The sequence below is a fragment of the Aquarana catesbeiana genome, linkage group LG12, assembly GCF_042186555.1.
Source record: "Aquarana catesbeiana isolate 2022-GZ linkage group LG12, ASM4218655v1, whole genome shotgun sequence".
In the NCBI taxonomy this organism is placed as follows: Eukaryota; Metazoa; Chordata; class Amphibia; order Anura; family Ranidae; genus Aquarana; species Aquarana catesbeiana.
The window spans coordinates 3,087,440-3,102,193 of record NC_133335.1 but is presented as its reverse complement, the minus strand read 5'-3'; the positions used below and the strand labels follow the sequence as shown (position 1 = coordinate 3,102,193).

At 46.8% G+C, this 14,754-nt stretch overlaps 1 protein-coding gene across 1 annotated transcript in view; it reads right to left on the bottom strand.

Annotated features, from left to right (window-relative positions):
* LOC141114264 (centrosomal protein of 112 kDa-like) overlaps positions 1–14,754 on the bottom strand; it is a gene marked incomplete at its 5' end in the record, with an annotated part of 269,004 nt that overhangs the window by 158,459 nt on the left and 95,791 nt on the right. The window contains 4 exon segments of the mRNA XM_073607849.1: positions 1,385–1,539; positions 10,626–10,769; positions 11,475–11,593; positions 13,224–13,323. Of these exon segments, the coding sequence (XP_073463950.1) occupies positions 1,385–1,539; positions 10,626–10,769; positions 11,475–11,593; positions 13,224–13,323 (518 nt within the window).

Below are 14,754 nucleotides of genomic sequence, written 5' to 3'. Positions count from 1 at the left end.
GAGACCACTGTGCTCATTGGGACCTTCAATGCTGCAGAAATGTTTCTGTACCCTTCCCCCGATCTGTGCCTCCATACAATCCTGTCTCCGAGGTCTACAGACAATTCCTTGGACTTGATGGCTTGGTTTGTGCTCTGACATGCACTGTTACCTGTGGGACCTTCTATAGACAGGTGTGTGTCTTTCCAAATCATGTCCAATCACCTGAATTTACCACAGGTGGACTCCAATCAAGTTGTAGAAACATCTCAAGGATGATCAGTGGAAACAGGAGGCACCTGAGCTCAATTCTGAGTGTCATGGGAGGAGCCTGTGATACTTATGTACATGGGAGGAGTCTGTGATACTTATGTACATGGGAGGAGTCTGTGATACTTGTGTACATGGGAGGAGTCTGTGATACTTATGTACATGGGAGGAGCCTGTGATACTTATGTACATGGGAGGAGTCTGTGATTCTTATGTACATGGGAGGAGCCTGTGATACTTCTGTACATGGGAGGAGTCTGTGATACTTATGTACATGGGAGGAGCCTGTGATACTTGTGTACATGGGAGGAGTCTGTGATTCTTATGTACATGGGAGGAGTCTGTGATACTTATGTACATGGGAGGAGCCTGTGATACTTATGTACATGGGAGGAGTCTGTGATACTTATGTACATGGGAGGAGCCTGTGATACTTATGTACATGGGAGGAGTCTGTGATACTTATGTACATGGGAGGAGTCTGTGATACTTATGTACATGGGAGGAGTCTGTGATACTTATGTACATGGGAGGAGCCTGTGATACTTATGTACATGGGAGGAGCCTGTGATACTTATGTACATGGGAGGAGTCTGTGATACTTATGTACATGGGAGGAGTCTGTGATAATTATGTACATGGGAGGAGTCTGTGATACTTATGTACATGGGAGGAGTCTGTGATACTTATGTACATGGGAGGAGCCTGTGATACTTGGGATTTTTTCCTGTTTTTTAAATTTTTTATAAATTTGCAAAGATTTCCAACAAACTTCTTTCAGGTCATTATTACGGGGGATTGTCTGACGAATTTTGAGGAAAATAATGGATTTGATCCATTTTGGAATAAGGCTGTAACATAACAAATTTGGAAAACCCCAAGTGCTGTGAATACTTTCCGGATGCTCTGTAACTCTTTGTATTGTATTGAGGAAAATCCCTTTGTTATAAACAATCTAATTTAACGGCTAAAATCAGTTCCTGTAGACGACCATGTCACATTTTTACAGCTCTTACAGGAAAGAGCCCCTTCTGCAGCTGAATTCTCTGTTTTGGTCATTGACCAGTTGATGAAGATGATCACATTTTGTCTTCTCATGTCTACCTCTTTGAACCTCTTTGAACCCCTCACCCACCTGGTCTGTAGCTGCAGTAGTTCTCCATTGGCAGTCTGATATGCAGCCTCCAGCTCGGCCTTCTCCTGTGACAGCCTCTGCCGATGTAGAGCGTTATTCTCCGCCTCCACTGTCAGCTGCTGAACTCGGACCTCCAGTTCCTTCATCGTCTGTGCCTGGAAAAGAGGCGTCCGTTATAAATCATGTGTTCTTTACCTTGTCCACTTAAATGTGGGCCATGTTCACCACCAATGGTGCCAATAGCTGTCCTACATCAGTATATACAATATATTACCAAAAGTATTGGGACGCCTGCCTTTAAACGCACATGAACTTTAATGGCCTCCCAGTGTTAGTCCATAGGGTTCAATATTGAGTTGGCTCCACCCTTTGCAGCTATAATTTATTTATTTACAGCTTCAACTCTTCTGGGAAGGCCTTCCACAAGGTTTAGGAGGGTGTCTATGGGAATGTTTGACCATTCTTCCAGAAGAGCATTTGTGAGGTCAGAAACTGATGTTGGACAAGAAGGCCTGGCTCAAAGTCTCTGCTCTAATTCATCCTATAGGTGTTCTATCGGGTTGAGGTCAGGACTCGGTGCAGGCCAGTCAAGTTCCTCCATCCCAAACTCGCCCCTGAACAACCCCCCACCATAATCACCCCTCCACCAAACTTTCCACCTGTGTAGTCCAGTGCCGGCGTGCATTACACCGCTCCATCCGACGCTTTGCATTGCACTTGGTGAAGGCTTGGACGCAACTGCTCGGCCATGGAAACCCATTCCATGGAGCTCTCTATGCACTGTTGTGCTAATCTGAAGGCCACACGATGTTTGGGGGTTCTACAAAGTACTGACTCCAGGGGGCGCCATACAAATGCCACCCCACACTTTTCATATATTTATTTGTATCATTTATCATTTTCCTTCAACTTCACAATTATGTGTCACTTTGTGTTGGCCCCCCACCAAACCGCACTGAACAGTGGGTATGGTCAAATTGCAGTGGAAGGATCTTAAAGGGGCAATAAATACCAGGAGTGCGTTATGTGCGGAGTTTAGAAATGCGTTACACACAGAGTTCTGCGGTGCGCTATGTACAGAGTGCAGAGTTCAGGGGTGCAGAGTTCAGGGATGCATTACATGCAGAATTCAGGGGTGTGCTATGTACAGAGTTCAGGAGTGCGCTACACACAGAATGCAGAAATTAGGGGTGCGCTATGTACAGAGTGCAGAGTTCAGGGGTGCACTATGTATAGAGTGCAGAGTTTAGGGGTGTGCTACGTACAGAGTTCAGGGGTGCGATAAGTACAGAGTGCAGAGTTCAGCAGTAGGCTACGTACAGAGTGCAGAGTTCAGGGGTGTACTACATGCGCTATGTTCAGAATGCAGGGTTCAGGGATGCACTATGTGCAGAGTTCAGAGGTGTGCTATGTACATGGTGCAGAGTTGAGGGGTGCGCTATGTTCAGAGTGCAGAGTTTAGGGAATGCATTACATGCAGAGTGCAGAGTTCATGGGTGCGCTACGTACAGAGTGCAGATTACAGGGGTACGCTACATATAGAGAGCACAGTTCAGGGATACACTACATGCAGAGTTCAGGGGTGCACTGCGTACAGAGGGCAGAGTTCAGGGGTGCACTACGCACAGAATGCAGAGCTCAGGGGTACGCCACATGCAGAGTTCAGGGGTGCGTAACGTACAGAATGCAGAGATTAGAGATGCGCTATGTACAGAGTGCAGAGTTCAGGGATGTGCTATGTACAGAGTTCAGGGGTGCGCTACGTACAGAATGCAGAGATTAGGGGTGCGCTACATGCAGAGTTCAGGGGTGCGCTACGTACAGAATGCAGAGATTAGGGGTGCGCTATGTACAGAGTGCAGAGTTCAGGGATGTGCTACGTAGAGAGTTCAGGGGTGCGCTACTTACAGAGTGCAGAGTTAAGGGGTTCGCTACCTACAAAGTGCAGAGATCAGGGGTGTGCTACATACAGAATGCAGAGTTCAGGGGTGCACTGTGTACAGAATGCAGAGATTAGGAGTGCGCTACATACAGAATGCAGAGATTAGGGGTGTGCTATGTATAGAGTGCAGAATTCAGGGATGCACTACGTGCAGAGTTCAAGGGAGTGCTATGTACATGGTTCAGAGTTGAGGGGTACGCTACGTTTAGAGAGCAGAGTTCAGGGATTCGCTACATGCAGAGTTCAGGGGTGTGCTACGTACAGAGTGTAGAGTTCAGGGTGCGCCACATGCAGATTCAGGGGTGCGCTATGTACAGAATGTAGAGTTCAGGGGCTGCTAGGTACAGAGTGCAGAGTTCAGGGATACGCTATGTACAGAGTGCAGAGTTCAGGGATGTGCTACGTACAGAATTCAGGGGTGCGCTACGTACAGAGTTTAGGGGTGTGCTATGTACAGAGTGCAGAGTTCAGGGGTGCCCTACTTACATAGTGCAGAGTTCAGGGGTGTGCTACGTACAGGGTGCAGCGTTCAGGAATGCGCTACGTACCGAGTGCAAAGTTCAGAGATGCTCTACATGCAGAGTTCAGGAGTACGCTACCTACAAAGTGCAGAGTTCAGGGGTGCGCTGTGTATAGAGTGCAGAGTTCAGAGGTGTGCTACGTAAAGAGTGCAGAGTTCAGGGGTGTGCTACATGCAGAGTTCAGGAGTGCGCTACGTACAGAATGCAGAGATTAGGGGTGCGCTACGTACAGTGCGCAGAGTTCAGGGGTGCACTATGTACAGAGCGCAGAGTTCAGGAATGCACTACGTACAGAGTTCAGGGGTGCGCTATGTACAGAGTGCAGAGTTTAGGGGTGCGCTACGTACAGAGTTCAGGGATGTGCTAAGTACAGAGTGCAGAGTTCAGGGATGCGCTACGTACAGAGTGCAGAGTTCAGGGATGCGCTACGTACAGAGTGCAGAGTTTAGAGATGCGCTACATGCAGAGTTCAGGGGTGTGCTACGTACAGAATGCAGAGATTAGGGGTGTGCTACGTACAGAGGGCAGAGTTCAGGGGTGCGCTACCTACAAAGTGCAGAGTTCAACAGTGCGCTACGTACAGAGTGCAGAGTTCAACGGTGTGCTACTATTCACATGGCACTTCCACCCTCTCCCTGGGTGTGAGGGCCACATGAAATTGCCCGGAGGGCTGGTTTCGCCCCATGGGCCTTGCATTTGACACATGTGATTTAGAGGCAGCACTATTTCCTCATTAATAAATCTGGATCCAGATTCTGGGTGCTGCGCAGTGACTGTGCTTTGCTGTTCCGCTCTCATCTCAGTTCAGGTCTCCGGATCTCTATTAACAATGGCTTGGCTCCCGCCACTCCTACAACAATCCCGATCGGCTACCGAACAAACGGCAAAAAGCAGATGGAAGAATTATCACTTAAAGATTCCGCACTTTGAAGTCACGCGTTTCAGGGACGGGGGTTTATAATTGTTGTTTAGCATTGTTCTTTCAAAGAGTTGGATGGCGGTCCCGGCGCTGCACGTTCGATAAACGGAGGCGTAGGAATTATCGCTGCTATCTGGAGGCGCACAAGAGATAACGTCCCGCGCAGGGGAATGAGAAATAACGTTATTGTCAATAGCTAAATAAGAAAGACAAATGGCTGTCGGCGCGGCTGGCAATAAAGAGCACAGCGGCGGTTTGGGGAGAAGAAAGGATGGTGGGGGGGGGGGAGGGGAGGGGGGGGGGGGAGTTGTCTGAAATATCAACAGAAAGACAGAAAATAATTTGCAGTGACAGTTTGCGCTTTCATCTCCCTCCATGCCTTGAACTCCACCTTGTTTAATTATTAAATCGGGAGGCACGCGGCGAGCCCCTCCGCTCCGACGGATCCGCGAATTCAATCAGGCGGACGGTGTGAGTCCAGCCTTTCCCCGCGTTTATCCCTGCCAACGGCACAGCGCCGCTGCTAATTCCTCAATGCTGCGTTCATTAGCCAAAAAATCAGATTTCTGGGCGGCCGCCCTTTATAAACACGCACACGGCGCCTTTACACTTCAAAACCGCCGGCCGCCGTGCCAAACCCGCTCCACGGCTATGATCTCCTCCGCCGACGGCGGGGCTGCGTTTAACAGATCTTTCTTCACAACGCGCACGCTGTTACCCCGCACCTGTTATCAGAGGAAGATTAGACGCCACGACGTGGCAGCTCATCCCCCGCCTCTACCGCGACCGTCACATAACGGATATAAGGACAAGCGCACCGGCGCGCTCGATGGGTGGATTAGGTGCCATCATCTGAGGGTGGGAAATAATTCAAAGGACAGGATATCAAAGAACTCAGCTGCATGTTGATTGGTCGCCCTTCGAAATATGGAAATTGCCACATGGTACATACCTGAAATGCCACGACCCCCCCCCCACCCCCACCAACCTCGGCACCAATATACCCAAGTAGAGAGCCGATTCCAGGACACGGAGCACCAAGTCACTTATATGGGACCAAAGGGCCAAGGAAGTGGAACTAAACTCCGAAAATATACTCACCTCCCCCCTTCCAGCAAAGCGACAGTTACAGCGCCTTGAAAAAGTATTCATACCCCTTGAAATTTCCCACATCTTGTCATGTTACAACCAAAAACGTAAATGTATTTTATTGGGATTTTATGTGATAGACCAACACAAAGTGTCACATAATTGTGAAGTGGAAGGAAAATGATAAATGATACAAATAAATATGTGAAAAGTGTGGGGGAGGGGCATTTGTATGGCGCCCCCTGGAGTCAATACTTTTTAGAACCCCCTTTCTCTACAAGTCTTTTTGGGGATGTCTCTACCAGCTTTGCACATCTAGAGAGGAAAATGATAAATGATACAAATAAATATGTGAAAAGTGTGGGGGAGGGGTATTTGTATTCAGCCCCCTTTACTCTGATACCCCTAACTAAAATCTAGTGGAACCAATTGTCTTCAGAGGTCACCTAATTATACAGGATTAAATTTGAGTATAGCCTCACATAATAAGATTTACCTAAACAAAACAAAGTACCATCATCCAAATGGATATAGAGAAAAAGGGGAAGGGGTGAGGACGTTGGGCAGTTGCTGAGGCTAACCACACAGTTATTCCAGTCACCTAATTAGTAAATAGAGCCCACCTGTGTGTAATGTAATCTCAGTATAAATACAGCTGTTCTGTGAAGCCCTCAGAGGTTTGTTAGAGAACCTTAGTGAACAAACAGCATCATGAAGGCCAAGGAACACACCAGACAGGTCAGGGATAAAGTTGTGGAGAAGTATAAAGCAGGGTTAGGTTATAAAAAAATCTCCCAAGCTTTGACCATCTCACGGAGCTCTGTTCAATCCATCATCGGAAAATGGAAAGAGTATGGCACAACTGCAAACCTACCAAGACATGGCCGTCCACCTAAACTGACCGGCCGGGCAAGGAGAGCATTCATCAGAGAAGAGCCAAGAGGTCCATGGTAACTCTGGAGGAGCTGCAGAGATCCACAGCTCAGGTGGGAGAATCTGTCCACAGGACAACTATTAGTCGTGTTCTCCACAAATCTGCCCTTTATGGAAGAGTGACAAGAAGAAAGACATTGGTGAAAGAAAGTCATAAGAAGTCCTGTTTGTAGTTTGTGAGAAGCCATGTGGGGGACACAACAAACATGTGGAAGAAGGTGATCTGGTCAGCTGAGACAAAAATTCAACTTTTATGGCTTAAAAGTAAAACGTTATGTGTGGGGAAAACTAACACTGTACATCACCCTGAACACACCATCCCCACCGTGAAACATGGTGGTGGCAGCATCATGTGGTGGGGATGCTTTTCTTCAGCAGGGACAGGGAAGCTGGTCAGAGTTGATGGGAAGATGGATGGAGACAAATACAGGACAATCTTAGAAGAAAACCTGTTAGAGTCTACAAAAGACTTGAGACTGGGGCGGAGGTTCACCTTCCAGCAGGACAACGACCCGAAACATCCAGCCAGAGCTACAATGGAATGGTTTAGATCAAAGCATATTCATGTGTTAGAATGGCCCAGTCACAGTCCAGACCTAAATCACATTGAGAATCTGTGGCAAGACTTGAAAATTGCTGTTCACAGACGCTCTCCATCCAATCTGACAGAACTTGAGATATTTTACAAAGAAGAATGGGCAGAAATGTCCTCTCTAGATGTGCAAAGCTGGTAGAGACATCCCCAAAAAGACTTGTAGAGAAAGGGGGTTCTACAAAGTATTGACTCCGGGGGGCGCCATACAAATGCCCCCTCCCCCCCCCACACTTTTCACATATTTATTTGGATCATTTATCATTTTCCTTCCACTTCACAATTATGTGACACTTTGTGTTGGTCTATCACATAAAATCCCAATAAAATACATTTACGTTTTTGGTTGTAACATGACAAGATGTGGGAAATTTCAAGGGGTATGAATACTTTTTCAAGGCACTGTACACCCCTCGCCGGTCACTGTAATTTTGTCTCCAGGTGCTGGGTTTTTGGCTTCATGATTGGCTGGTGGGCGGTGACATCATCCAGTACATTCGCACTGGAATCCTCTTCTTGCGGTTACCACCATAGGAGGACGCTTTCTATGATGGTACATGTGCAGGCTCATTGCCGGGCCCCACTATGTACATCTATAGACACACACAGAGCAACTTGACCCTGCCCCCTGCTCCCTCTTCATAGGATTTGATTGACAGCAGCAGGAGCTTTTTCTTTAGAATTCTGAGTACATACAATTCCCATAAATACCTTACAATCATTCCTGAGATCCCCATCTGCATTTATCTCCTTTATGCCGGTGTCTAGAATGTATTCTGCACTCTTCATACCGCTGTTTGTAGTCATACAATCACATGCACTGAGAGCAGAGAGTGTAAATGATGATGAATGGTAAGCCCAAGTTAAAGAACAGATCCCTGGTAACCCTTTGGACGAGCATGTTCCTCCCTGCAGGCCTCTGGATGATGTAGACTTTAGCTGTGCTGGTCAGTTGTTTGATTATTATTCTAGAAACAGGTCTGAAAATGTAATTAAGCAGCTGATACACAAAATGCATAGTTCAAGTCCACACCAGTGTCCAGCTACCTCCCTGGAACATGCGCATCTAAAGGGATCCCAGAGGTGTTTTTTTTTTTTTGTTAAGAATCATACTTACATAGGTGGATGCTACATCTGTGTCCCCACCCCCCCTCACCCGCCTCGAAGTCTGAGAACTAAGCGATCAAACACCGCTGATTGTTTCTCAGAGCTCCATGAACAGAGAGCTGGAGACTGTCAGTCACTGCTGTCTGCTCTGCCCCCCCCATCCCCCCAAGCTCACTGGAGCGCTGGGCTGTGGAGGAGGAGGGAGCGGCTGGCTTAGGCTCTCAATGGCTCGCTGAGAGGCTGAGCCAGGTACCAGTCCAGGGTTGTAGGCTTTGTAGGGTTGTAGGCTTTGTGGGGTTGTAGGCTTTGTAGGGTTGTAGGCTTTGTGGGGTTGTAGGCTTTGTAGGGTTGTAGGCTTTGTAGGATTGTAGGCTTTGTAGGGTTGTAGGCTTTGTAGGGTTGTAGGCTTTGTAGGGTTGTAGGCTTTGTAGGATTGTAGGCTTTGTAGGGTTGTAGGCTTTGTAGGGTTGTAGGCTTTGTAGGGTTGTAAGCTTTGTAGGGTTGTAGGCTTTGTAGGGTTGTAAGCTTTGTAGGGTTGTAGGCTTTGTAGGGTTGTAGGCTTTGTAGGGTTGTAGGCTTTGTAGGGTTGTAGGCTTTGTAGGGTTGTAAGCTTTGTAGGGTTGTAGGCTTTGTAGGGTTGTAAGCTTTGTAGGGTTGTAGGCTTTGTAGGGTTGTAGGCTTTGTAGGGTTGTAGGCTCCCCCCACCCTGGACCGGCTCTGACGTCAGCGGGCCTCAGCCCCTTGTCTGCTGAAAACGGGTCACAGGAATGCAGAACGAACTGCACATCTGTGATCCGCAGGAGTGCAGACAAATGAGCTTTGGCTGTACTTCTCCTTCAAGGAAGGGCGACATCACATACACCAAACTCCGAGATGTTGTACAATTAATAAGCAGCAGGAAGAACATGTCACAATTCTCAGTAATACAAGAAATCGGGTGGCACAAAAACCATAGATGGTCTTGGTGTCACAAAGCCATTGCAACCTCTGGTACATAAAAAAACATATTCTAGATGTTGCGATGATACCCGACTTTTTAACCAGAAACAAAAGGAACTAAACTGGGTAGGGTATAATAGGTGGAGTAAGTGCAGGGGAAAGGTGAAAGGTCTATAATGAGAGCATGGCCTGCCCTTCGGGGGGATCGGCTCATCAATGTGGGAAATAGAAGCAACTGAAAATAAAAAATAAAAAGGGGGGAGGCATAAGGTGAAAAACTAAAGGGGGGAAAGAGGTATATTGTGGAGGAGATGGAAGTCATAACCTAGTCCTATCTACAGGTAGGTATGTATATGGGTCAGGATACCATCCTACTGGGTCCCCGGCACAGAACCAGGTCAAAGCCAAGGAAATTATGACGCACAACCTTTGATTGTATCTGGAGGTTTATTTAAAGTCGTTCCAGTAAAGCCATTTCTCATTCACTTATGCCCCGTACACACGGTCGGACTTTGTTCGGACATTCCGACAACAAAATCCTAGGATTTTTTCCGACGGATGTTGGCTCAAACTTGTCTTGTATACACACGGTCACACAAAGTTGTCGGAAAATCCGATCGTTCTAAACGCGGTGACGTAAAACACGTACGTCGGGACTATAAACGGGGCAGTGGCCAATAGCTTTCATCTCTTTATTTATTCTGAGCATGCGTGGCACTTTGTCCGTCGGATTTGTGTACACACGATCGGAATTTCCGACAACGGATTTTGTTGTCGGAAAATTTTATCTCCTGCTCTCAAACTTTGTGTGTCGGAAAATCCGATGGAAAATGTCCGATGGAGCCCACACACGGTCGGAATTTCCGACAACACGCTCCGAACTGACATTTTCCATCGGAAAATCCGACCGTGTGTACGGGGCATTAGAGGTGTTGTCCCTAAGGGCCGCTGTGAGATCTTCCATTTCCGGTATATCACGTTCTTTCACAATCACAATCACAATTAGCTGGAAGTTGATGTATAGCATTGAAGTCAAAGGGAATCTGATGACCTGCAATGATGTGCATCTGTCAAATGCAGGATAAACAACCCCTGTCTATATCATAGACAGGTCCTCTTCCTGATATTTTTGCTCTGTCTGGTTGGCAGTGAACAGCTCTCACAAGATGTATTTCCAGAATAGTAAATACCGTACTTACTGTAGACTTTGTTTGGGACACATAGTCTGATTCCATCTTTAGAAGTCTGGAGTTGGTGTCATCGAGCAGTTCCTGGATGTTTTCTGTGTGTTTCTTCTGCAACTCAAACTTCTCTTGCTCCATGTCAGCAACAGCCATATAAAGCTATGAAGGAATACAGAAGAATCAATCAGAGGAACCTTTCCCAGCCCAAATCCGACATTGTTCTGCAATTTTTCTCAATCCATAAAGGATTGCTATACTTAACAGACCAGAGGAACCTTCCCCAGCCCACGCCTGCCCCCAGTCTGATATACTGCATCTCTAAAGTATCACTATACCTAACAGACCAGAAGAACCTTCCCCAGTCCAAATCTAACATTGGTCTGGAATTATTTCCCAATCCATAAAGCACTGCCATGCCTAACAGATCAGAGGAACATTCCCCAGCACAAACCTAACCCTGGTCTGGAATTATTCGGTACCTGTAAAACGACGCTATACCTAACAGATTGGAAGAACCTTCCCAAGCCCAAATCTGACATCAGTCTGCAATTATTCTCCATCCATAAATACCGCTATACCTTACAGACCAGAGGAACATTCCCCAGCCCAAAGTTGTCATTAGCCTGCAATTATTCTCTATCTGTAAGGACCACTATAGCTAACAGACCAGAGAAGCCTTCCCCAGCCCACTTCTAATATGGTCTGCAAGGCTGTTATATGGTATAAATCAACTTATAATTACAGCCTTGCATTTCTAAATCCAAGGTAATGGAGGCCATTATACAGGGTGTAGACATACAGTCTATAATCACAGCCTCCCACATACGATATATATATATACGATAAGATAGTGGATGGAGTCACCTTCTTCTCCCATTCATTTTTCAGGCTTTCAGTGCTCTGCTCACACATCTTCTTCAGCTCCAGGATCTGGGCCTCCTTTGTCTCTCGGATGATCTGGGATTCGCGCAGGAGGGTCTGCACTGGTATACAGAGAAATATATGAAATGAGTGGACCTTTCGTAAGTCTATTTGGTATAAGATAGAGATGTATTGGTAGGATGTGAACAACTGTCCGGGTCAGAGGTTCCCATACAATCTATTCAATCATAAGTTAGAGGAAAGTACCTCTGGAGTTATACTGCAGCACTGAGAGATATGGTAGGGCCCTGCACTGTCACAACATACCTTCTCCAAAGTGGACACCACATTCCTCCATAGAGGACATTTTCCAACACCATACTCCCATTACTGACTGATAGTGATTACTAGAATGAGCTTATTCCTGCATAATACTATCAGAAGATACTATAGTTCTACTATGGGAGTCTCTCTTATGGGCTCCACCAGTTCTACTATGGAAGTTTCTCCTATGGGCCCCACCATTTCTACTATGAAAGTCTCTCCTACGGGCTCCACCAGGTCTACTATGGAAGTCTCTCCTATGGGCTCCACCAGTTCTACTATGAAATTCTCTCTTGTGGGCTCCACCAGTTCTACTATGGAAGTCTCTCATGTAAGCTCCACCAGTTCCACTATGGAAGTCTCTCCTACAGGCTCCACCATTTCTACTATGGAAGTCTCTCTTATGGGCTCCACCAGTTCTACTATGGAAGTCTCTCTTATGGGCTCCACCAGTTCTACTATGGCAGTTCCTCCTACAGGCTGCACAAGTACTACTATGGAAGTCTCTCCTACGGGCTCCACCATTTCTACTATGGAAGTCTCTCCTACGGGCTCCACAATTTCTACTATGGAAGTCTCTCTTATGGGCTCCACCAGTTCTACTATGGAAGTCTCTGCTACAGGCTCCACCAGGTCTACTATGGCAGTCTCTCCTACAGGCTCCACCAGTACTACTATGGAAGTCTCTCCTACGGGCTCCACCATTTCTACTATGGAAGTCTCTCCTACGGTCTCCACCAGTTCTACTATGGAAGTCTCTCCTACGGGCTCCACCATTTCTACTATGGAAGTCTCTCCTACGGTCTCCACCAGTTCTACTATGGAAGTCTCTCCTATGGGCTCCACCAGTTCTACTATGGAAGTCTCTCCTATGGGCTCCACCAGTTCTACTATGAAAGTCTCTCTTGTGGGCTCCACCAGTTCTACTATGTAAGTCTCTCTTGTGGGCACCACCAGTTCTACTATGAAAGTCTCTCTTGTGGGCTCCACCAGTTCTACTATGAAAGTCTCTCTTGTGGGCTCCACCAGTTCTACTATGGAAGTCTTTCCTATGGGCTCCACCAGTTCTACTATAGAAGTCTCTCTTATGGGCTCCACCGATTCTACTAAGAAATGCCAAGCACTGCTAAGCATCCTCACAGCACACATCTCACTTTGGGAAGTCTAGATATTCTAGATAACTGTACAGATAGACTAGGAGGGAACGTTATACAATACAGACCATGGCAGGCAGCATAGGAGAATGGAGATACATGGTGTGCATGTATCCTGGAGCGTGACAAGGGCTTAGGAGTGGGGAACACACCCCATGGTATGGCGGGCAGCATAGGAGGAGGGGGACACACCCAAGAGCATGGCGGGCAGCATAGGAGGAGGTGTACACACCCTTAGAGACTATAGTGGACTGCAATAACACACAACTGGTACCTTTCTTCTCCAGCTTCCGGATGTTCTCCTCACTCTCACTCTGTTTGTTTCTGTAAAGAGCTTTCAGTTCTTCCGTCTCATTATTCTTCCTGTCCAGAATCTGCAAAGAAAAATTCCCATCATCCCACTGTACTGACACTGGCAACCTCCCATCATTCCCTGAAACCTGCCATAGGACAAACACACAACTCATCATTGGCACTCTGTGGTTTTGGAGTGTCCGCCGTGCACCTTTTCTATGTATTTTAACTGACTGATGTGACTTACAGCATGTCACTGCACTTTAAAGAGGACCTGTCAGATCTCTGAAACATGAATGGTTAGCTCCCTTAAGAGAGGAGATTGTATACTCACTTTTCCAGTGGCCCATGTCTCCCACCTTCCCTCCACTGCAGCAAAGCAGCCTCCGTCTTCTGGAAGTGTGGGATACCGGTGTCCTTCTCCATGCACTGTAGTCCCTTCCTCCAACCTTACATCACAAGAGGACTCAGCAGTAGCATAGCAAATGTAGTAGGGCACCCAGGCACCATGGCACACAGAATGCTAAAGTGTCTGATTGAGGCTGCAGTGCTGGAAAGGAGGTGATGTAGGAGACACTGGCCACCGGAGAGGTGACCATAAAATCTCTTCTTCTGCAGGGAGGTGCCCTTTTCAGTTCTTTATAGCCCTGACAGGGTCTCTTTAAAGATGAACTGCAGGAAATAAGTTAAATACACAGATAAAACACATAACGAACCTGTTTTATCTGCCAAAGGATTTGCATTTCTGTCCATTCTGTCCTGGGATTTATACAGCTCTGTCTGGCAAGGGAGGAAACCAGAATTTTCTCTGCTGCAGTTCAGTAAAACTTACAGATCTAGTCCCTCCCCCAGTCTGGACAGCTCACCTCTTCACTCTCTCCTCCTGTCAGCATCTCCTTTAGGCGTGGTTCACATCGCATGCGGTTTTGAAATCAGGCTACTTCATCGTGAGTTCAACGCCACCGGTCAGGGTGATTTCATGTGCGGTTTCTCGACATCTGTGCGACTTCATGCACAGATGTCTAAGCAATTTGCACATGAAATCACCCAAAATAGTGCAGGAACCTTTTCAAAATCGGTGCAAGTCGGAGTCACACCGATTTGAACGATTCCATAGGCAAAAATAGGGTGCCTGAAATAATCTAGTGTACACAATTGCTACACAAGTCATATTGTAATTGAAGGTTATTAAAAATTATCTTTCCTGTCAGACACCATGAATCAGACCTAGACAGAAGTACAGTTAAATCACACTTGTTTAATAATAAAAGTAAATAGAACAAACGTAGTCAAAACATAGCCAAAGTTCGGTAACTGGAACGGATAGTCAGACAAGCCAGAAAGTCAGGGGGCCAGGAATCAGCGTAGTGGAACAGCAAGCAGGATCTGGAGCCAGAAGGAATGTCAGCCAAGCAAGTCTTTAAAAGGAGCAGGAGATAGCCTCTGTGATGTTGACCAAGGCAAAGGCAGAGATCATGTGGGCTGGACGGCTTAAGTAAGCAGGACTGACG